Source organism: Cyphomyrmex costatus, unplaced genomic scaffold, assembly GCF_001594065.2.
Source record: "Cyphomyrmex costatus isolate MS0001 unplaced genomic scaffold, Ccosl1.0 scaffold29, whole genome shotgun sequence".
Lineage (NCBI taxonomy): Eukaryota > Metazoa > Arthropoda > Insecta > Hymenoptera > Formicidae > Cyphomyrmex > Cyphomyrmex costatus.
In genome coordinates this window covers 2,648,926-2,672,874 of record NW_017277017.1, presented here as the reverse complement: position 1 = coordinate 2,672,874, position 23,949 = coordinate 2,648,926, and the positions used below count along the sequence as shown (strand labels likewise).

Below are 23,949 nucleotides of genomic sequence, written 5' to 3'. Positions count from 1 at the left end.
TACATGTATATTATACATTACACTAAAATCGCGAAATATAAAACGAGATAAGGACTCTCAGTCTTGGAGAATAAAACGTCGAGGAAACGATGGCAACTCGAAATCGGAACTTGGGAATGGGGTATGAGAAATCACGAAGAGAGAGGGATGGGGGAGGGCACGGAACGGATTCGTTGGTCGCCGTTAACGTTTAACGAGGGATCGATATTGAGCATTGGTGCGCTTATTAGCGCGTCGCACCTTTTCCTTCGCGTCCTTTCCTTTCCCGTGATCCGATGGCGAATGTCAACGCGTTCGATGCCACAAATAGCATTTTCAAGACAAATAAACACCCGACACGTACGTCGAGCGAAAATCGAAACTGCCGAGCCAATCCGCGACAGATTAAAGCTGCACATTGAGAATTGCACATCCAACGTTATTGTAGCGATATTTTATACATCTCGCTAAATAATATCGTAGTGAGCGCCCAGACAACATGTCGAAAAAACATCTTTTCTTAGACATGCATGTATGTTTATAAAACGTATCTAAAAGACGTTATACAAAAGCGTCTTTTAATTGATGCTCCTGTTAATGACCTGTTAATAATACTGCTTATTTTAACGACATGTCCTAAGGAAGAAAGATCTAATACGTTTCATTATCCGCCGGAAGTGCCCGCAGTGAACGATCGCTTACTTGTCTCGATGAATCGTCTTGGCCAATGTGCACCTTGCACAGCGTTCAAGATCAAGATCACAGCATCACATTATAAAATCAGTCAAATCAGTCGAATGTCAATTTAAAGGTGCAGGACAAGGAACACGACGTTCTCTTACTTACCTTCGCCATTCTCAAGGCCATATACATATCATTCGTTATCTCATGAATAGTTGAATCCCATAAAAGTTCCTGCCTTCCGGCGGTGAATGTATGCAATATACGAGCGCACCCCATCGAAAATACGTACGCCAATGGCGAAATGACCAAATCCAGTCACATAAAAAGACACGATAAAAGACATTCGTTTCTTACACGTCAAAGAACTATTCTACTAGTTACAGTCACCGTTAAATCCCGATTAACATCGCTTAATCGGTCGAGAGAATATCATCCGTATTTTTGTAATTGGTATCAATCTCAAAATCGTAAAAGACGTGTGTTTGTTCAGTTTCGGGACAATTTCACCAACATCGGTTAAGCTAACCGTGTCAACCGTGATTGGTTCATTCTGATCAAAAACAAATGCGATTGGATAATTCCATTGGAATTAACCGTTGATTAGTCTAATCGACGTTGGTGAAATTGGTCCTTAGTTGAACTTCTCTTGCCATGATGTATTCTTACATCATGCTTCTTGTATCGTTCATCCTTTCTCTTCATTTTTTTTTTACGAGAGAAGAAAAGAGAAAAGATGAACGTACAAACAAAATTTAGCTGAAAAAACAGACCTTATATATGACGCTTTGCACTCTTTATGCAAACTTTGCGAGTAACGAAATTTTGCCGTCTCACGTTCATCGTAAATGCTACTAAATGTGTTTCTAAATTGGAAGATTGGAAAGTCGTTACGACAATCATTTTCTATGACGCTAAATAGAGCTTTGTTATTTGTGCCGACACGAAAGCGACGCGATTCCGTCAAATAGAACGCTATGCGATATCATGCATTTCGGTTCGAAATACAGCTTACAGCTCCTCGGAGAGCGCGATCGGAGCTCTGGAACCGGGTTTCATGTCTTTCACCCCGATACCGATATCATCCACCGGCGCTGGTGCTAATTTCAATTGATTACCGTTTACCTTGATGTCGTTGACGGAATGAGAACGGCCGTGGGTGACCAAAGGCTTAGTGGTCTGATTAGTGGTGCTGTTCAAGTTAGAGCTGGTGATCGAGTTCGCGCTGGGACTCGAGGCAGAATTCGAGCTGGGATTGCAGTTCGCGGTGGTCGTCGTTGAACTGGAACTGGAATTGGAGTTACTGTCCTGCGTTGGATTTGGATTAACGGTATGGAGATTTGGATTGGGTATAGACTTCGATCTCGATTTCATCTTGGGATTCGCGCACAACGTGGAATTAAGTGTCATGGTATGATTCGTGTCTCGATTGGTGGAATCAGACGCGGAATCGGGAGACACGGACATTTTGGCGGGCGTTGTTGACTTTGACGATCCAGTGAGCGTTGCTAGTTGATTGGCGGATTGAGACCGAATAGCGTGGCCACCGAGCTTGTCCTTCAATGCCATCTGATAAGCTACCTCGAAAGCCTGACCCAAAGTCAGAATGACCTCTGTCGCTTGATCCTGTAACGGAATGACGAAACTTCGTACGTCCAAGCGGCAAATAAAATCGTAAAAAAATCGTATATATATATACATATAACAGACAGGATGCACAAAAAACAGCGATTTTTCCCTCAGTTCTCTACAAAAAATAGATATTTACCATTGTTGGCACACAAAATACATGACAAAAGTGCGTGCGACTGGCGTGGTCCTTCGTGATATACGCGAAGTGAGTAAGATCGTCAGCATCTTGACAGGCGCAATGAATGTTACGGATCTCGTGCTCGCAAATTGGTTCCTATAGGATCGGTCATAAACAACACGTTTGTCTATATTTTCGTCTTATACACGTATAAAATGTGCGCTGTGACAAAAAAGAACCTTACATTAGTTAACGTGTTGAGAAAACGAACGCCACGATAAGAGATCGCCAGCATAATGTCAGGGGTGATTCTAGGTTCTCGAAAGGTCTTCTTCAGCTTCTGTATTGACTTTTTCGTCGACTCGGTGCCGCGTAATTCCTTAACGACGGTGGAGCCCAGATACTATATTATTTATAAACAGAAAGAGCTTTTTTCCTAAGAATCGACATAACAGACGATTTAGGCGAAGTTTTTAAGCCTTAAGTTTTTATATGGATCACAGAACATCTATATATTCTCTCCAAGAGTTCTGTAATTATAATTTAAATATTCTGAGTGCAATTCTGAATGTAGATAGATTCTCTCTTGGATTGAAATATTCAGAGGAATTAATGGACAATTTTCTGCACGAAACCTATTATACCGCATTCTACGAATTAACTATAATAACGGTCGGCCTTGAGGCGATTTAACGAGTGTCATAATTTACTCGTCATGCATAATTAACAGAATAAGGCAATAGACAAGTTTAACGAAACTTTATAAAAATGGATAAAATTACATAAACTTATATAATATCACAGTTATTTGAAAAAATTAACAATAATTCAACAATATCTTTCAAATGAATTTTTCATGCAATATCCACAGTTTTACATCAAACTATATCACTGCAAAAAGCACAAAAGTTTAATGTATCGTTTATATATGACAGTTGCAGAAAAAAATGTGCCATTCAAATAATTTTAATGATCGATCAATCGGAAATGCTACTATACATCGTTACGTTTAGAGAATAAATAGTAGTGTTTCTTTCTCTCGAAAATAAACGATAATAGAAAGACAACGTAAAAGCAAGTGCACTTACGTTAGCGACGTACGTGACGCAGCCGGTGACTAGAGCCTTCGGCTGATGCCTCCATTGCGTCTTGAGGGTGGAGGGCACTCCGAAAAGTAGCTCGGACGGAGCCCTGATCTCGAGCTGTTCCGGCGCCGAAATCGCCCCATTATGCGAACTAGGTCGCTGGGGTGGCTGAGGCGCCGGCCTGTTTTTGCGGTGCCTTAATGTACCCGTGGCCGTCGCGTTCGTGCCACTGGTTATCGACGTGCCTCCGTTACCCTCCGCCGTCGCTTCCGGCAATTTCTCCCGTATCTCCTCCTTCAGCTGCTGTATGTTCGTCTTCTACGGAAATAACATCGCGCAACTAGATTTGAAAACCGTCCTCAGCATCACAAACGGATCATCCGATCGGCAATCCTGATTTGTCGAGACTAATGTGCAGTTAAACCGTTTGTTCGCAGAATACGTGATCTTTTGTGCTTTAAATACAAATTTTGCGATGTAACAACTATATATAATTAAATGTCAACGTTTAATAGACATTGCAATCTAATTCATTAGGACGAGAAGCAATTTAATACTGCATCAGTATTGTTTCTCTTGTCCTGAAATAAACTGTAACTGTTTACAAAACGTTGACACTTGACGATGTATCAAAACACGGAGATAACCCGCAAATCGCGCGCGCATAGTTCAATTTTGATAAAAATTTCTATGGAAACCTAAAAAAAAGTACTAGTTATATACATATAATAATAATAATAATAACAAACTTTTGCCAGTATTATTTAAAAGTTATTTAAAAGCAGATATGTACGTTTCGATAAATTTTTCATTACAAAAAATATTCAAATTATTCGAATTTACCGCCTCTCGTGCAATCTTCGCAAAAAATTGTATACCTACCAAAAAGCAGAGTTTTTACATTCCCTCTTACAGATAAATACCCATTTCCGTGCAATTCCGAATAGAAACTGCCATATCTGCCCCGAGGTTGCAATTTCTCTGGCAGATATTTTTTTATAGCTTTATCATGACAAGAATCTACTGGACCAACTGGCTTTAACGAAACGCTAGGCTATGTGCAATGTAAAAAAAAAAAAGAAATAAATATTGCGCCATCCAAAGTTCTATACGGCATATTACCAAGTCGAATTCGTCCCGAGTTTACTTTGTGCAACGTGTAATTACCTTCGTAAATGCATTGTGTTGTAAACCGTTACACCAGAAAGAAACCTTTTACCGGCTGTATGCCAAAACGGTGAATCATGTGGCGTCGATAGTCGCGATATTTCAGCTATTGCAAACAAATTGGATTCGAGTCGAGCGGGCGCGACACTCGAATTCGGATTACAACCCGAATCGTCCGCTCCATCTGGCCTATGCATATAATTCCGGGTATTGCTATTGCGACAAATTGCAAAAGACTCGAACGAAAGGGAGGTGAAATGAAAACGCGAGAATGAGAGAGAAAAAGTGAGAGAAAGAGAACACGAAATTCGAATGTTGGAGAGCGTATGGACTACGAAAATCCGCAGCGTTACCAGCGAGGGTGCCAGAGTTCGAACTATGGTTCGTCGGATTCGATAGCTGCGAAAAATCATGTGAGAGGAAGAGACCGGCTGAAAAGGCAGAAGAGACCAATTTGTCGGGATTATCGAGTGCGAGGATGACGCGATCCGAGCGAATCCAGTCATCGGAGACGTTTAGTGGATATAATGAGCTAATTAAGAGGACATGAGGAGGGAGATGCGGGTGAGTTGCGAGATGTACTTATCGACGCCTGACATGGTGAAGGCATCCGAACAAAAAGCGCCTCGAGAGGCGCTCGAACGATCATCTAGTAGAGAACACATGTATACGCGTGCATCACAATACCGAGCCTCCAATTAGCTACGATATTTACATTATGACGCAATCAAGCGAGAAGCGCCGGGAGCGATCGAGTTTGCCACATCACAGCCCGCCCTCGATTCTACCCTTTGCCGGCGAAGTGTGCGCTCTTGTCAGACACCCCCGTTGAACGTATTATCTTCGTTCACCGATCCTATCAATATATCAGTTCGCAATTTTATTACTTAATTTATTGATAGCGGAAACATTCATTTTCTGCGTTTCATATATCGTTCCCTTACTTGATAAGTGACACAACTCAAAAAATTGAGCTTTTTAGAAAAAGGCAAAAACCATTTTTCAATAGAAAATTATTAATTAATCAAATAAGCAAAAAATATCAACAAAAATATATATTCTTATATAGAAATATGATGAAATATGATTTTTGTCATTTTCGTTTCATCTTTGAAAAATTACCCTCTTTAAGTTGTGACAAATTCATAATATCGTACAAAATTACAAATCCAAAATAATTCATCAAGCAACTCGAAATATCAACCGTTTGTATATTAACCTTAATCAGTTAACTAATTCAAAATAAAACAACTCCTTCTTCGATCACCCAATTATCTTGATTCTAAATGTTCTCTGTAGAAGATTCTCTTTTTTATTTACAAAAACGACATATCTCAAAAATATTATTTTTGTAAGAAATATTATGCTCTAATGTATATATGGATTGTGAAGTTAAATTAGTTTACTTTTGATAATTGATAGAATAATTTTTGCCTCTAACTTATTCATGGTATAATAACTAAAAAATCACATTTTGTCAATTATGTCTTTAATATTATATTTTTAAATATAAGAAAAAGATATGCTCTTTTAACTTTATTATATATCAATATTTTGTAATTAATGAGCTTAACACTTTTTATAATTTTTATTTGCACTGATCCTAATTATTTATGTAAGAGTTGCCTAAATTATATCAGAGAAGTATAGAATTATTTTAAACAGCCTTACAGAAATCATTTATAGCAAAAAGATGAACTGCATCGCGATAATATTATAAGAGACAAATTGATCTGTCACTTACCAGTGTGTTGAGATCCTTATTCAAATCTTCCAAGTTCGCTCCAGTGCCATTTCGAGTTTGCGCGCGTGCATTATTCGGACCACTCACGGACGCAAGAATGCGTTTGCGATGCGCTGCCTTCTGAATCTCGAGAACTGCCGCCAGCTCAACCTCCCAGATCCGTTTGACTCGGTCCATGTCGGTGTACAGATGCTTTCTGAATGTCTCCGTATAATTTTCCATGTGAATGCTCTTTAGCCACTCCTCCACCGATTGTCCATGACCGCTACGCTTTTCCACTCTTTTATTCAGCAAACCGACTGCGTCCATGATCACAGCCCGTTCCTGATCGCTGTTGATCCCCATGTCGCACAAATCCGACTCGTCCAACACCCCGTTCTGCAACCGCGCGCAATTAAACGATTTTCTGCAATGTCTCCGATCGCAATCGCTGTATATATGAGAGAAAAGTGCAGTCTATACTCACTATAAACTCAAGATCGTCGAAGCCATAGTTAACAAAGAGGGACTCGTAATCCGAGAAACCCAAGCTGGACAGCCATTGGCCCACGGATGTGGAAACGATGGGACTGCTACTGTCTGAACTTAAACCTGAAGTATAAGAAAAATATTTTTTCATAACTTTATCATAACAAGAAAAAGACTATTTTCAAGCTTGAAAGCGGTTTTCCATAACTTTATCATGACAAGAGCTTTAAATGTTAAAATTCGTGATATTAAAAGAAGCGTTAGTTTCAATTATGCGCAAAAAATAAAATAAGATGATTTCGAATAATTTTTTTTTTAATGCGAATATCACGTTGTATGAACTTCTAGACTCGAGAAAGATCAATATGTCGCCTTCGTCGGCAAAATCGAAAGCGGAGCATGTCCGTATGACGATAAGATTACCTAGCCTCGTTTGAAATTCTTTTTCAAGCTCGCTGACGAACACCGACTCTCGTACAAGACCAGTTCCGAATGACGCCATGATCTCTGAGATCTTTGCCCATTCCTCCTGTTCGTCGAAGGGACTCATTATGCTGAGAGACTTCTCGTCCCTGTCGCGATCCCGGTCGCCGGTAAGTCGAAAAGCGACCTCGCCGTCCTCGAGACGATCTCCACCCCCGCCGTCCCCGCCGGTTCCCATCCCGCATGCGGTCTGACCGTAGACGTTCCGCAAGCGGCGCAAAGTACGCGGCCGTTCAGCCGTGACGGAGCCCTTTAACAAACCTATCGACACGCCGACAGATTACTACCTCGCAATCGCTCTCCTTCGTCACGCCCTGACATCATTCGTTCACTGATATAAACTTCACGCAGCATTTTTAAATACGTAGGGGAGACCGAGGTGAGTTGAAACAAAGGTATAAGTTGAAACAACGTCGATATCTCGAAACCAATAATAGTCGATAATCGGGCAACAGTACAATTTTAATACATGTAAGACAAAAGTTAAAATTGTACTGTTGCCCGATTATCGACTATTATTGGTTTCGAGATATCGACGTTGTTTCAACTCACCTCGGTATCCCCTATACAAATTTCAAGTCGCGTACTTGAATTTGAAAAAAAAGAATAAAATTAACCCATAGACGTAATAATTATATGTAGGCTGCGCATTCTCTGATTTCAACATCTGTGCTCCGTTAAAGAATTGATTCATTTCTCTTCAATTTTATCAGCATTTCCCTCTCAGTGAATAAGCTGACATTATTTGTCGATATTTTGACGTCAAATGATATTAAAGACATCGTTTTGACGTCAAAATAACAAATAAGTTTGTTTCTTGGACTTTAATTTGAGTGAGTGAGAGAGAGAGAGAGAGAGAGAGAGAGAGAGAGAGAGAGAGAGAGAGAGAATAATGTAATTCAAGTTATTTCACTCTTTTTAAATCGATAGTGACGATTTCATAGGAATGCGCAGTCTGTTCTTGTTACGTCCATGTTAAAACCGCTTATTTTCTTACAATTTCTTTGGTTTCCATAATTTCAATGTATTGAACATTTAAACGTTGTATTCATTTTCTCATTTGTCAAGGAAATTGTAAAAAAAATAGCATTCTTGGAATATGTCAAAATTTGCGTCTATTAATTGTTCTACATACTGTAATTTCACCATCTTCCAAATCTCACAGACATGTCAATTATAATCATCTACCAAGTCTTCATAATGCATATGCAGCACAAACCAATGAATTTACAGATACATTGAATATTCATTGTGTCATTGTCTCGATGAGAGAATTAGTCGAAGGACAATCAATACTGTCTCGTGATATCACGAATGTTAAACATTTATCGACAAGAAATTTTAACGATTTCAAACGAATTTGTGAACAATTATGTCTTTCATGTAAAAAATTTGATAAACAAGTGACACAAGTACAAAGATTTTTAAATAAGTACTAAAAAAAATAAAAAGTTATAATTAAAAATTGTGGTTCAATATTATTAAAACTTTTCTTAAAAAAGAAATAAAAATTTAATTTTATTCTCATTCAAATGCAGTTTTTAGTAAATCGGCGTTAGTGGGACTTCTATGATATAAACGAGAGGGGAAATATTCGCGTCTTTATATGGGTACCACAAATACTTTCTCTCTATGCAATGAAAAGATATTCAACGCGTACGATCTCTTCTCATAATTTCCCCTCAAGCACTCAGAAACTGTATATTTCTTCACATCACATAGGTGAGAATAATTTCCCAATTTCCCTCTTTTCTCATTTCTTTCTACGATCCTTCACTCATTTATCACGGCCTCACGCATGTAAAAGAAGTGCTTGTTACAGGCTCGTGTTGTGGCGTCTTTACAAGGATTATTCACGACAATCGACGATTCGCAAGCACGCAATAGAAATTCCTTCATACGAATTCAACAAATGAGGATTCACCAGCAGGACGGAAGGGAGAAAGGACTAATTTAAGCCGCCGCCGTCACGGATGCTCTTTCAAAGACGTCCTCTGCTCCTCCGAGAATACGTTGTGTACTACATATTCGCATACAAGCGACACATTTAAACACACGCACGCATACACGCGCGTCCTTAATGAAAAGCTCATAAAAATATAAAATAGAAGCGTGGAGAAGGCGAGAGAGTAACTTGTGCACGTTACGAGAGGCAAACGTACGTAATTTTAATTAAAGCTCCATCGCGGAGGGCGTCGTCTGCTTACCGTCGTCGCTCTCCAGCCTCAACCACGTTATATTATGTAGGTAGTTATTCAAGTCATATACACAAATTACTACATAAATCCTCGCCTTTTCCGTTCTCCGTTGTTCATTCCTTTAAAAGTACTATCTGAAGAACTGATTTGCCCATTTGGCTTCGCAGAAAAGATATAACGCCCAAACATCTTTAAATATGAGGTACCTAAATCTTTTGTACATCACACATCTCATATCCAAAATCCAAAAGTATGAAAGCTTACAAATTAATTAAACTTTTAGAGATTGTATTCTAGACAATTTTCTAATACTCGAATCATTTACCTATTGTTCAAGTATATAAATCTAAATAATTCTCAAGAATATACGCTCCTTACTTAATTGTCAAAACCGTGAGCTTCCGTTCACACACTTTCAGTCAGTTATTATCCAAGTATAATCATATTATTTGAATGTAAATGTAATAATTCTAATATCATTACTAAATTGTAGGAGCTTGCAACAAACAATTGCAAGTTTAACGATATATATCATAATTAATTAATTTAATTAATTAATTGAGTTAGTTCTCAGTTCTTGGAGTTTATGTCCTAACAATGTTTTAACATGCATATCACTCTTAATTACATCTTAATTGCGATCATTAATCTTACCCTAAAGAAGTGCATTATTTCTGCTTAATTTTCTCTTTTCGTCACGGAAATGTTCATGCGGTCCATTAAAACAAAGGAAAAATCCGCGAATAATTCTTATGGACTATAAACATTAAAGTAATTCTTGCGTAAATAAATGCATGTGCCGCGCGCGCGCGCGAATTCTTTAGGTCTTTAGAAAGAAAGAGAGGGATTTCAGGAGATATTAAAAATGTATGAGCATAAAGAGACCCATAAACGATACGCTATTACATTCTGTAATTTCGTGCTCCTATCCGCACACTATTAGATCAATCGGAAAAAGTTATTAAAATCCGTAATAAACCCATTCGACCTTGTATCGCAAATCGCGGATGGAAGATTATAAAAATCGACGTTCTCTCCGTAGATAGATACCAACAGGTTATGTACAGTAAAATATCGTAAAAACGGCGTAAATTAATGTTAAGTAATTTATGAAAAGTCGATTTTAATTTCTTGTGGTATTTTAACTGCTTCAATTAATAACAAATTTTTATTCGCTAAATTATTTTATTCTACATTTCCGTAAACAGTGTAGTATATGATTTTAATACTTCTATGTAGATGGAAGTTTATACTGAAGAAAACTTTAGATAAAGCGTCTTAATGTTGCTTGTTAGTCATGAAATTCTGCGGATTGTAGACGCCGCGCGATCATCCATAAATTACTTCAGCCCTCATCCAATTCTCGACAGTATTATTAGCTCCCACCAGCTCATTTATCTTATTAAGTAACAAAGACTTCCTAATATTGGTACTATTATTCTCTCGATTATGAGACTACGTAGATGGCGAGAAATACTTAACGTGTTAATACGCACTATTGCCACACACCACAGAGTATTATCATTTAGTTGAATTAAATTCACGTACTATCAATTAAATCCAATTGGCCATAGGTGCGATGAATTCTTGGATAAATTACAATTCCCGTGAAATCGCGGCTTGCAATGAAACCAACGATTTACGCAAGCGATAGTGCGGTTGCAGCAGATAATTGCTGACCTTGTATATCGTCGGAGCGCAATGTAAGTTTCGTATATGAACTTGTAGCGGAAATCATTGTTTCAGAATTCTGTGTATTTTGCGGCATTATCTTATTTTGCTATCTGCTTTAGCCAATAGTACATCAATTAATATTTTATAAACAGGATATTTCATAATATGTAGATATAATCTCAGAAATGAGAATGCAAGTCATAAAAATAACAAGTAGTTCATATAAACATTAGTTCTATTTGACCGAGTTACAAACATATTCGTGTTTTATTAAATGAAAGGCTTTCTGTAACAATGAGTTAACCCATATTTTGTAAAAACAAACTAAATAAACTCTAAAATTAAAATAATTGATATTTTTTCCATTTCTTTAAAATAATATTCGTATTTTTTTCATCGCTTTAACTTTAGAATTCATTTGCTCTGTTTTTACAAAATGTGGGTTAGCCCATTGCTGCAGCAAGCCTTTCAATCCTCGTTACAAGCTAAACTAATCGTCACACACCTTCGCATCTTATTAATAAGATAGAAATGTGTGAAAATGCTATTCTAGTTCAGTTTGTAATAAGAATTAAAACATGTAAATATTTATAATACAGAACCAAGATCAGATGTTTATATAATAATATAAATCTTTGAATTATTTTTAAGTATATTCGTTCCATTTCAAATTCATTCTTAAAATTATATCAATATATTATAAAACACTCTGCATATAATTATTGAAAAATTTAATCATTAATTTTTATAAAAAGAAAAACTCTAGTTTAAAATATAAAAAATTTAAACATTATCTCATGCAAAATATATTTTCTCGTTCTACAATTATTATTTATAAACTATTGAAACTATTATATACACATTAGTAATCTTGGATTCTGAGTTTTTTGTCTGACCCATTGCATGGATTATCTTTCAGAGATAATCGTTATCTACATCAAACAAGAGGTGTGTCACATCGCAAGCGATTGCTGCACTGGTTTTTGACGTGTTAACCGATTATACGGGGTAATCGCTAATTAGTTACTCGAACTTTTCAGTCAATATGTTGTCACATTCGATTGTTATTGACATTGAGGCGGACGTAACGCGCAAGACCATTTCGTGAAAGGCTGTCGTCATAGGAAGTGCTAATGCTAAAGCGAACGGGAATTGAATGAGAATGATGCCCGCGATTGATGTGGGCTCGACTGAAAACCTTCAACGATTTCCGTCCTCATATCGCTGTATTCAATTATTCATGATGGAAATTTTGCGAAAATGGGCAATTCAAACAAACAATTTACTACTTAATGTATTTAGATTTTGATGCAAATTTCTGTTATACATTGGCGTTGAAAATAAAAGTAAAAACCAGAATTATTTCTACATATTGTAATTTATAGTCCATTTTTAAGCGAATTATATAAAATATGGTTGGACAAAAAAAATGACAATAAGTTATATTTTACTATAAAAGGGATGACTATATTTTATACAGTCATTTTTAGTGCCAACTATTATATGCATGTATTTGTTGATGGAACTGAAGATATAATAATCATAATTAGGGTAACAAGCAATTACAGTTACAAGCAATACAGTTACAAATAATGATAAAAACTTTTCTCTTATTGTCTATGTATTTTATATTGACTTAAGATATATTTTCGCACTACCTTAAATATTTATATAATATACTAATAAAAGTCAGTGATTCGTCGATCAAAGTTCCGATATTTTAATTTGTATTTTATCTGTGCTTTTAGGTATGTAACAAACACGAAACTCGCTTTATTCATTGTTTTGTCGTATCCGACTTTTAATTTTACATACACAATAGCATTATTTTACATCGTACTCATTAAGCAATGAAAGCAGAATTTTGAAACAATAGCTCTTGCTACATATGCAACTGACAAAATATTTTTCTTTAAATGTAAAAACACGCAGAGCGGTATTGTTTCACCAAAATATTGCGAGTTGAAATTTTTACCAGTGACTACGTAATGAGTCAGTTAGTGAAAAATAGAACGTATTTTATATTACTGCGGTGATATGAAAAAGGTTTGTTCTTAATATTATATATATCCGATACTTGTAAGTTGGGATTATAACGTAACACTTATGGCAAGACGTGTGCCAGAACTAAAGATAGAATGCCGCCTAAGAATAACAAAATCGCAAGTCTAAAATAAACGGAGCGAATAACACTCAGCGGGAAAGTCCCTTGTTATATAGCGTCGATTGTCGAAGTTAAACCGCGTTCTCACGAAAATAGATTACAAGTTCTTTTTATTAAGAACAATATGCAAATTGTAAAACTGCTTTGTAAACAGTTTGCAAATTTATCTAATTTCGCTAATAAATTCAAATTAAATCTTGATGCGTTTTTGCTTTCAAATTTTCTTTTCTAGATCGTAAGTAAGAAAGAAATAAAAGAACCTGTTTTATTATGGACGGATTTCTTTTTGTCTACCTTTCTCTTTTTTTATCTACGTTTTTCCATAAGCGGGACACAAATGAGCACACTTGAATTTCTTAATGGAATGTATCGTGCAGTGAAATCAAATTATATAGGTACATAAGATTCGAAAGATTATTAAATTAAAGAAGATAAGATAATATTACCGTACAAATACAAATCGTTTATTTGTTACAACGACAACACTAAAAGAACAAAGTTTTTCAGAAAATGAATTTAAATGTTTGAAATCATTAATAAATTTGTAATTTTAATTTAGAAATAAAATTTTGATGTGACAACTGTGTGATTCAAGAGGAAACAAATGTGCTTTTAAATTATGCTCTTTTTTATATTTCTTTTTTTGCAAGCAATTAAAAATTGTCATTTTTTCAATTGAATGCAAAAAAGGAATAAAAAAAATATAAAGATAAAAATTTTAAAGCACATATTTTTATTCCTTAAACAGAATCAGTTATTAATTAAAATTTTCATTTCAGAATTATAATTACAAAATTTTAAAACATTTAAAAAAATTTAAAACACTTATTTCGTTAATTATATCATAACAAATGAGCGAAGATTAACATTATATTGCAACTGTTATATATATACATAATTCGTTACACTGAATCCGTCGTGTCTATTAATCGCACTACACAAGTTGTATCTCGGACAGGTGTAAGCTAAAAGACAACTTTGTAACTCCTGTAAATTCCCTTTAAACTCCTCTTTTCGGCTGACCTTTCATGACGCACACAATCGAGGACAAACTATTATAACATCAAGCAGCGTAACGAGCAACAAGTATCGTGCTTTTTGCGAGGCACGCCAGGAACTTTGAACACATAATGTTTCTGCAGAGTGCACGTGGCATGACAACAGAAACACACACACACACAGACGCACATACACACACTCTCTCTCTCTCTCTTTCACGCTCACGCAAACACAAATACATAGAAGAAGACACATACCCACGGACACAAAAGTCCACTATTCCCCTACTCGATGCTCTTCGACGTACGTTCTCCGCTCCTCGTCTCTCAATGTCGTGTCTGTATCTTTCTTTCTCTCTTTCACACTAAATGAACTGCAATGCACTTCCCTTTCTCACGCGAGGGACACGTACGCCCCTCGAAACTCTCTCTCACTCTGATTAACGGAACGATCGAACTACCGGCCGGCAACAGTTTTCTGACCGGTGTTGGCACGCTCCGCGCGCACGATCTACCTTGATCCACCTGTCTGATCGATCGGCACGACACTGAAGAAACGATCGCGCTGCTCGATCGTGAGCAATCACGATAGTTCCCCACCACCTCGAGCGCGAGCACGTGAGCAGCGTGTCACTTCATCGGCGACGAATTCCAGGCGAGCTTCCTCGAGATTCCGACCGAAACTTCGTCAGCCCGAAATTCATGGTAACGAACGAGCCTGAAGCTAATTACTCCAAGAGTCGTCGACAATATATTCCACCTCGAAACGCATGTTAGAAATTTTGTTTTAGTTCGCTGTTCCTTTTAACCGGTATTTGCGATAAAAACGTTGAAATTCTATACTCCGGATTAACACCAGGGATTAGAAATTTCGGTATATGACTTAATTCACAGGTCAGCTGCGATCGACACGAATAATCCAAAGACATAATAATGATGACTATATAAACAACTATGCAAGTTTTGTGTGTAGAATTAATGGGGGCTTTTTTCGTTTAGTTACATAACTAAATTGGTACGAGTATTATTTTGTTACATGGAAAGAACGGTTTTGCCTAAAAATTTAGCAGATCCAAGAATAAATTTTATTGGACTATTAAAATAATTATATATAAATATAAGACGCCTCTAATAAATTAATTGTTTAGAATGGAAAAAAACTTTTTTTGCAGCATTGCACATCATATTTCAATTTCCTACATAATTATTTTGATGATCCAACAGATTTATATTTTCAGATCTGTATCTACCTAAATTTTTAGATATTTTCACAAAATCGTTCTTTTCATGCACTCTTAGAGTATGAAGAAAGATGGAACGACATTTGTGTCGACTTGTGTTACTGATAAATAGAAGGTATTCACAGTTGAATAAATTACGTTTTATAGTTGCAAAATATAACTATGAAAATAGTTATACCATAAAACATAGATTATTTAATTAATATATATTAATTCCATGTAATATAAAATTTGTATAATTGTTTTCTTACACAGTTGCTACCACTATATTCTTTTTTCTTGTACTCAAGGATGTTTCGTAGTCATTGATCAGTATAGTTGACATATGGTAGTCCATACCGTATCGACGACATCAAGATGTATTGAACTTCCACTTGATCACAAACGTCTTTATTATATATAAAATCGTAAACTTCTTTGATTCTATCACTCGGAAAGACGTAGAAGACTAAACGCGCGCTCAGAACGGCAGGATTTTCGGACATTCGTGGCTTCGTGTCGCTTACACGAAATCGGTCAAGCGATGCGTACGCGCCGGGCTCTTCGTTGCGCCACGAGTCTGGTTAACGAGACGACTAATTCGAACGTGTTAGGTCCACGAGGAGGAGGTGGTCGCGACGGCACAGTGATGGTAGTGGTGGTGGTGGCGACTTAAAAGCCAGCGGGGAAGGAGGTGAGAACGGAACCTCGGTCCTCTCGCCACCCGCACTCCCGATCTCAACAATAATACGCGCGAGAGGGACAGCGCGGAAGGAACTTATGGAAACGAATGAGAAAGAGAGTGAGGGCCGGGAGCGAGATCGCGCGATGCTCGTGTTGGTGCAGAGGCCCAGCGTGTTGGTAGCGTGGAAAGATGACCTCAGAGAATGGGACTATCGTTCTTCGAGACCCGAGCCGAAATTACGGCGCTTGCTGCATTCGGTGGTGGGAAAAGGGACCTCTCCGATCTTGCCTTCCATCTTGCTACCAGCGCACTCGATCATCCACTTTTTGCCTTTATTATATTGATGGTAACACGCAAGAAACGAAATTGCTCGGGGTATTTATTTTCGTGTAGATGCCGATGGTATACCGGGAGAAAAACGGAATCTCGTGAGGCATTTTTTTGTCTGGTTATTCTGACGTTCATCGAGGAACTGTGCGAGTCGAAATTTTCGTCATTAAATGATTAATTTTTTAATGTTATTATTGATTCTAGTAAAAATGTAAGTTCGTAATTTACGATATCAAAACGCAATCATTTATTTTCTCCAATCGACACTTTTATTGAAGTACGTTCGAAGCGAAATACGTTGGAGTATTCTGCCATAAATTCACAAATAAAAATAAATCTCTTTGAGCAGCTTACGTAAAACTGACTGCACGACTGTCACGGTTTAAAGCATCGAAAAGGGTTCTCTCGTCGGGATTTCCATCGACCACGATCTATCTTGCTGAAGTACGTTTACTATGCGGACGTGACACGTCGATACCAACTCAATTGTACAGTTAACCGTGACTGTACCTTCGTTATTTTTGAAAAAAAATTGTGATTGCTCAAGTAATTCATAGTGCTCAATTTGAGTAAAAGCAACTTTCTTGCTGAGGTCATACGTTGCATTTATAAAATCTCTTCATATGCATAATTGACATGCCGGCGCTAATAAAGATGACAGTCCACATCCGTTTACGCTTTCACGAACAAATCGTTCGTCAGCTACATGTCTTATGTACAACCTGCGGAATAATATATACCCAAGTCAAACTTAGCTGTTCGTATTCTACTTAAATTCATCCTCCATCGGTGATATTCAACGGACGTATAAATTTCGTATGAAACACGTTATTTCGAACTTTAGGGGTTTCGAAAACCTTGACACGGACCTGACAAGAAATATCAAGACGACAGCGCAATGAATACTGACGTGTCGAGTACGCTTACAATTGGAGAAGTCGAGTCTTGCCGCATCTTGATCATTATCATGCTAATGAACAGAAAATAGATATTGATCTAGATGAAATAATGCTGTTATAATTCCACGTTTTCACGTGTATGTAATTAATTCGTATTCACCGTCACATTGGTATAGCTTTATACGTTTAAGTTTTATCCAAAATTACAAACACAAATTGATGCGTTTTGTTTTTCATTTAATGTTTGGTATACATTAATTTTTATAGACATTTGATTGTATCAACAAAATTGTTGTTTAATACATTGATTGTACTAATACAGAATAATCGTAATGGAATTTCTGATTATCTCGAGTAGAATGTTTCATCGATCTAACTATAAATATCTGATTTGCAGCTTTCCAATTGAATCTACCAAATTTTCAATTTACACGACCAGATTTTTTCCCAATTAAATGTTGAGGCGATATAATTTTGATATCAAAATACTGATAACACATATCTTACAATGGAGCATTATCTCACGTAAACGATAAACTGGTGCCGAGCAGTCGGCAAGTTCATTAGTCCGCTTTTCTAGGAGACTTCTCGGAGGTCATGACTAATGCAGTCTGAACTCGGTGAAACGGTATAACACTCATCAAAACGCTGCACATTGCGCGCGCACGCATACACGCGAAACTCATTCTTTTCCCACCGCAATTAGGTTTCAGAATACTCATTTTGTCAACAACATCAATTATACGTCTCTGAAAGAGACAGACACACATATCGAATAATTGTCAAGCCTTAAATTTACTCCTTATGCAATGAGACAAATGCACATAGGACACGCATACACACACATATACAGTTACACATATACTTTTCAAAATCACAACTCAGAGGAAATCATATACGAATGACGAGAAATTTCACGTAATGAGAGAACTTAATTACCGATTGACTAATCACTGATCAAAAAACTACGATAACTTTTTCTGTCCCAACGCTAGAAAGTTAAGTTTCGTTGATGACTATCGTACGAACCGCTTATCGCTGTAATTGTATCCATAAGTACAGGATTAATCGTGAGTTCTTGACGCGACGAATAATCGTTTCGAACCGAAGTGTTGCCGCCAAAAGAACGAAGCGACTTGATATCGCGTGAGTCACATCCCACGGTCCACACATTCCTGCATGATGTCATAATGTGACTCTCATGCATATATGTCTCCCGAGCGGTGGTCAAGAGACCGTCAGGATGTAAACCGACCAAAGTATTTCATTTTCCCGAATACGAATCACCGTTGCTACTAAACGCGTGATGTGCCACGTTAATGATAGCCGCAAACAGACCTTCGACTTTGTTGGCGTTGCCTCTTAAAACGGCTCTAAAAATATGAATGTTTTATGCGTAGATTAGAGAAAAATAAAAAGATATGAATATTTCGAGTTAGAGGAGGATTATTGTAAATATGATTTGTTTATGGATTGATAGCGCAGATTAGAAGAAGTAAACTTTCATTTATGATATCATAACTATTTTATGTTGCATTATAACTCTATTTAAAATAAATGTGCTTTTCTCGAAGCCATATTTTTTTTAAGTTGATTAATGTGTACGATTTCTTAGAAATTACTAAACCAATTAATTTCAATTTTACGTATGTAAATGTCTGTTTATTGTGATATTTATAAATTAATTATCTTTTATAAATGTTAAATTAAAAAATTTAAAAATCGACATTTGTTTTTCGAACTGCACCATTTTAACAATTTGTAATGTTTTTCTTAATTCAGACTATAGCCACTCATAAGAATGATAGGTAAAAATTTTTTTAAATCTTTTATTTCTGTTATGTTAAAAAACTACAATCATGTCAACCACCAACACTTGTTCCTCTTTACGTTTTGTTTTTAAATTTACGTCGCATAAAAAAGAATAAACATTTAGCCGTATCAAAATTTGTAGATATCTACTAAATATGTATAAATAGATGTGTAAAAGCGTAGAAAAATATATGCAGTAGTTTTTCTCAAAAAAGTTTCTAAAAACATATTACATTTTCGCGCTCTAGACTAGAGAAAAATATATGAAAAGTTAATGCGAAAAATTATTTTTTACACTTCAACTTTATTCGATTGTATTCCTCGAATCTTTTTTCGAATTAATATAATATATTTGTGTGTATGTTTCTTTATAAAGGCAAAAATGTGTGTCTCTTCAAAAAATGACAGTTTTTGAAAATATATAGCTACATAACTTTTAACATATTGTTGTTACATAGTATTTCGAAAGGAACGTAATACATAAGCTTCTTTTTAGAATCAATTGCCTAATTGTCAAATTGTGTCCATCGCTTTGAAACACACAATTTAAATTAATCGTTAAGTATAGACGCACAATTTTGTACAGTCAATGCGAATCAATCATCGGTTCAGTGATCAAGACATTCATTGCCGAATGGAAAGCGTCGCTAATGGCAAAGTGCGCAGCACTCATAATTTATGGAATTACCAATGACGAGCGAACATAACTAATGAAGGATGACCTTTCGTAATGTCCAGTGAAACGTAATTTGTTACATACGCGTGCTTATTACGTCAACATAATTTTTCATCGAACAAAAAGATTTGACCCTAATAACCGCGTGTTCCTTCGCGACGAAAAGAGAGACAGACATTGAACGTTATCGAATGTGTCGGGTGCTATCGTCGTCGCAAACAAGGTCGCAAATAGGTGGTTTGTCCTAGTATAGAACAATGGTGGCTTATTTTCGCAGCGCTAAAACCGCGAACGAAGTTCTATAATTTTGTGCATAGATTTACTGTTTTTCTTAACGATGACAGAGGCTGCCACGTACTTTCCGTTACGGTCATAAACGGAGCACAATGAGCGGGGTTAACTAGCTGTCTGAAAGTGCATTCCGGTTCTGTCTCTTCTGACGAGACATTTAAAGTCATGAGCAGATTTTTTTAAACCGTAAGACAGAGTGCAATAATCATGTATTAATATTCACTTCTACGAAGTAAAAGATCGTCCAGCTACTTTATCCTCTAACAAGATTGAAATAGTTTAGACTGTTATTGAAGTAGAGTAGCTCATAGATGTCTAAACATATCGAATGTATTTCAAGCTAGAAAGTTATGAAGCACAGCGGTAATTAAGATTATATATTACCTTAAATGAATTTTAAGAAAAGTATATAAATCAGAAGAGTATTTCTTTATAAAATGTAAATTGTGAATAGATAATAAAAAATAAATAATAAAATTATTAAGGAAAATAATTTTATTTTCGATCAAAGCAGATCCTGGTGTGCAATAATATTCACACACAAGTTTTAGTAAATATATTTTTTGAACTTTTATAAACTACTTTATAAATTCGATTTGTCAAACTTGAAATGCAATTGCAAAATGAAGTAAAAACATTAATGTTTCAAATTAAATTGATCATCAATTTAATTTAAAATAATATTTCCATTTCAATTTGCAATTACATTTCAAATGACAAATCGAATCGGCGCCATCTATAAATTAAAACTCAAAAAAATGTATTTATCAAAACTTAGATACCTAAAAGAACCTCTTTAAAAAAGAAAAATTATACGCCAAGAGTGCATAAAAAAGATATCGTATATTCTTATATTTTTTATATTCATTCTTCTTTGAAAAACGGATACAAAATAAATGTAATAATTGGTCAAGTATTTCATAACGTAAGACACATAAAATAAACTTAAAATGACTAAATTTGTCAATTGAATTATAATAAAGAAAAACATTGTATATGAATATTATTAAACACCGGCTTTGACCGAAAATAGGGTTATTTTTTGCAATAATTTTAATTATTTATTTCTTTTGCATTTTATAATCTATTTATATTAATTAAAAATTTAATGATAAGAGCATTTTAAAAATTCGCAAATAATCGGCGTAAAATTATTAATGTCAAATTGATTTCTTGCGATACGTATTGGTTAGAATTATTATACTATGCGAAATGATCGCATATATATGCTTATGAGCAATTACCGTATCTTATTACGAGTTAATGCGGTTGGGAAAGCATAGTCAACATATATTCGCTTGTAACACGTATCCTACCGGATGTCATAATATCGTCCGTCTTATTGCAAGCACCATATTAATCGTCCACTTACCAGCTATCAAGTGTAATGCGATTCGTATTAAAACATGTAATTATTAATAAAACTTTTAATCATAGAGATTTTTCAAACGTGATATATTAATAATTTCCTAAATCCAATAACTCTTTCTCAGTATGCTCATATATAGTGTAATAATAAACTATTATAGTTATATAGATAATAAATACAAAAAAATAAACAAAAATAAAAATTAAATAAATATAAATCTACTAAGAACCTAAGGACAACTGATTCATTTAATAGCGGAAACTGATACGGATATTGCTCTTACCTAAAGGAAAATTGTGTGACTAACATGATATTGATAAAAAGAGCATTTGATATCTGATAAAGTCTCATCGATAAATATCATTGTATATCCACTTTGAGTTTTTAAATAATCGTATATGAAGCGTAAGAAAAATACGTCGCGTAATCGTGTTATGTATTATATGATAGAGATTTGGAAGATCATTTATTTCACGTACCTATATTATATAAATATATAAAAAACTTCGAAGAGAGAAAAGTATAACTTCAGCTACACAAGTTGCATAATTTGTCATTATGTATATACAGGTGACAAGGATAGACCAGCAAAGTAAGTCTGATAAAACAATGTGTTATTCATGGAGACTCACCTTGCTCCACTTTTATCTTTCGTCACAATACGTTGTAGTATCTCTTTTTGCATACGTGTTTTAATCACACATTTCGTGATCACGCTGGACATAACAAATATACACGATATATAAGACTACCACGCTGTTGATCACTAAAAATCACATATAATATTTAGAATATGCAGCCACAGAAGTTAAATAAATCGTAAAACATGCATATATAAAATATAAACACGATTCTTTACAATATTTTCTTTACAATAAATATTTTGTCAAAAATTAAACACGTTTTTCCCTTGATAAATATATTTAGTTAAGTTGTTATTCCTGTAGTCCATATTTACAAATATTAGGGTTAATCCGAAAATATCATTGCATTCTGGATTAATTGGAAATATATCGAAAAGTGGGATTTTAAATGTTTTAGCAAAAATTGTGCGAGAACTTACCATTAAAATGGGACGTGTTGTTTACGTAATTTTTTGAAATATGTACAAAATAACAGGAAAAAGTTTTGGTATTGTTGAAATAAAATATAATACTCAAACAATTTTTTAAATTAATCTTATTAGAAATGATTTAAAAAACTTATCTTGTTGAAAATCTTGTTATGGTGAAAATCATATCCTATCATACTTGGGACGGGATCTTTGGAAATAAAAGATGTATTAAAGTATGATCGCATGACCGGTCTGTTATTACTGAATATTACAGTAAAAAGGGTAATAAATCTGCAAACTACACGGCATTATGAAGGATAAAAAAAATTATGCGAAAGCTCAGAGGAAAGACATAAGCGACAAAATGACTCAAGACATCGCATACAATAGCAGCATAACGTTTATTAGCACATGAAGGATATTATAATTGCTTAAATTTAAAATGTAAATATATCGCGCATATTTATATAATTTTATATATGTATACACAGAGATTGAGCCATTATAATATTTATACGAAGCATTCGACGCAAAATAAAATATTAAATCAGTCACAAAATAAGGTATAATATTATATTATCAGACAATATAATATTATCTGATCGAATTCAATATGTCAGATGACACTATCCCTTATTGTAGGATATCATGTTCTAAGCATATTCGAATCAAAAAATCACAAAATTAATCACAATTTAAGTTTATTAATTTATAATTAATCTGCAATTATTACGCTTGGAATGAATAAATATATGATCATACTATATGTATGCTGCATGCATATCAATTAATTTGTATATAACAAAGATAAAAATTATGCAATCTATATTGTTGATATTTAATATTATTATCATAAGATATGCCATTTAATTGGAAAATAGATGTATACAGCAATCTAGTTCTGTTAACAATGTTATAGAGATTAATATCTTTTGATATATACAATATTTAAATCGTATACAATATATATATATATTTAAAAAAAGGAATATCAAAATCAGATATGTATATCTTTAATATATATCTCAATAAAAATACATGGTAATCCAAACCTACGTACAAACAATTCATTATATATATAAATATATATAGAATATCTCTTTTTTAAATATATCTATTTATATAATTTTAATTAGAAAACATAACAAAACTCTCTTCTCTGTGATATAATTTCCAGTCTTTTGAATCATTAATTTCAGTACCTCTCAAATATTTTTATAGC

The 23,949-nt window shown here is 35.0% G+C and overlaps 1 protein-coding gene across 1 annotated transcript in view; it reads right to left on the bottom strand.

Annotated features, from left to right (window-relative positions):
* Positions 1–1,617: 1,617 nt before the first annotated feature.
* The window catches only part of LOC108775194 (ankyrin repeat and SAM domain-containing protein 1A), a 46,063-nt gene continuing 23,731 nt past the window's right edge, over positions 1,618–23,949 (bottom strand). The window contains exons 12-18 of the mRNA XM_018541488.1: positions 7,298–7,618; positions 6,873–6,997; positions 6,407–6,784; positions 3,499–3,813; positions 2,655–2,813; positions 2,429–2,566; positions 1,618–2,286 (exon numbers count right to left, since the gene is read on the bottom strand). Coding sequence (XP_018396990.1) covers positions 1,672–2,286; positions 2,429–2,566; positions 2,655–2,813; positions 3,499–3,813; positions 6,407–6,784; positions 6,873–6,997; positions 7,298–7,618 — 2,051 coding nt within the window. The 3' untranslated portion in view covers positions 1,618–1,671. The remainder of the gene's footprint in view (positions 2,287–2,428; positions 2,567–2,654; positions 2,814–3,498; positions 3,814–6,406; positions 6,785–6,872; positions 6,998–7,297; positions 7,619–23,949) is intronic.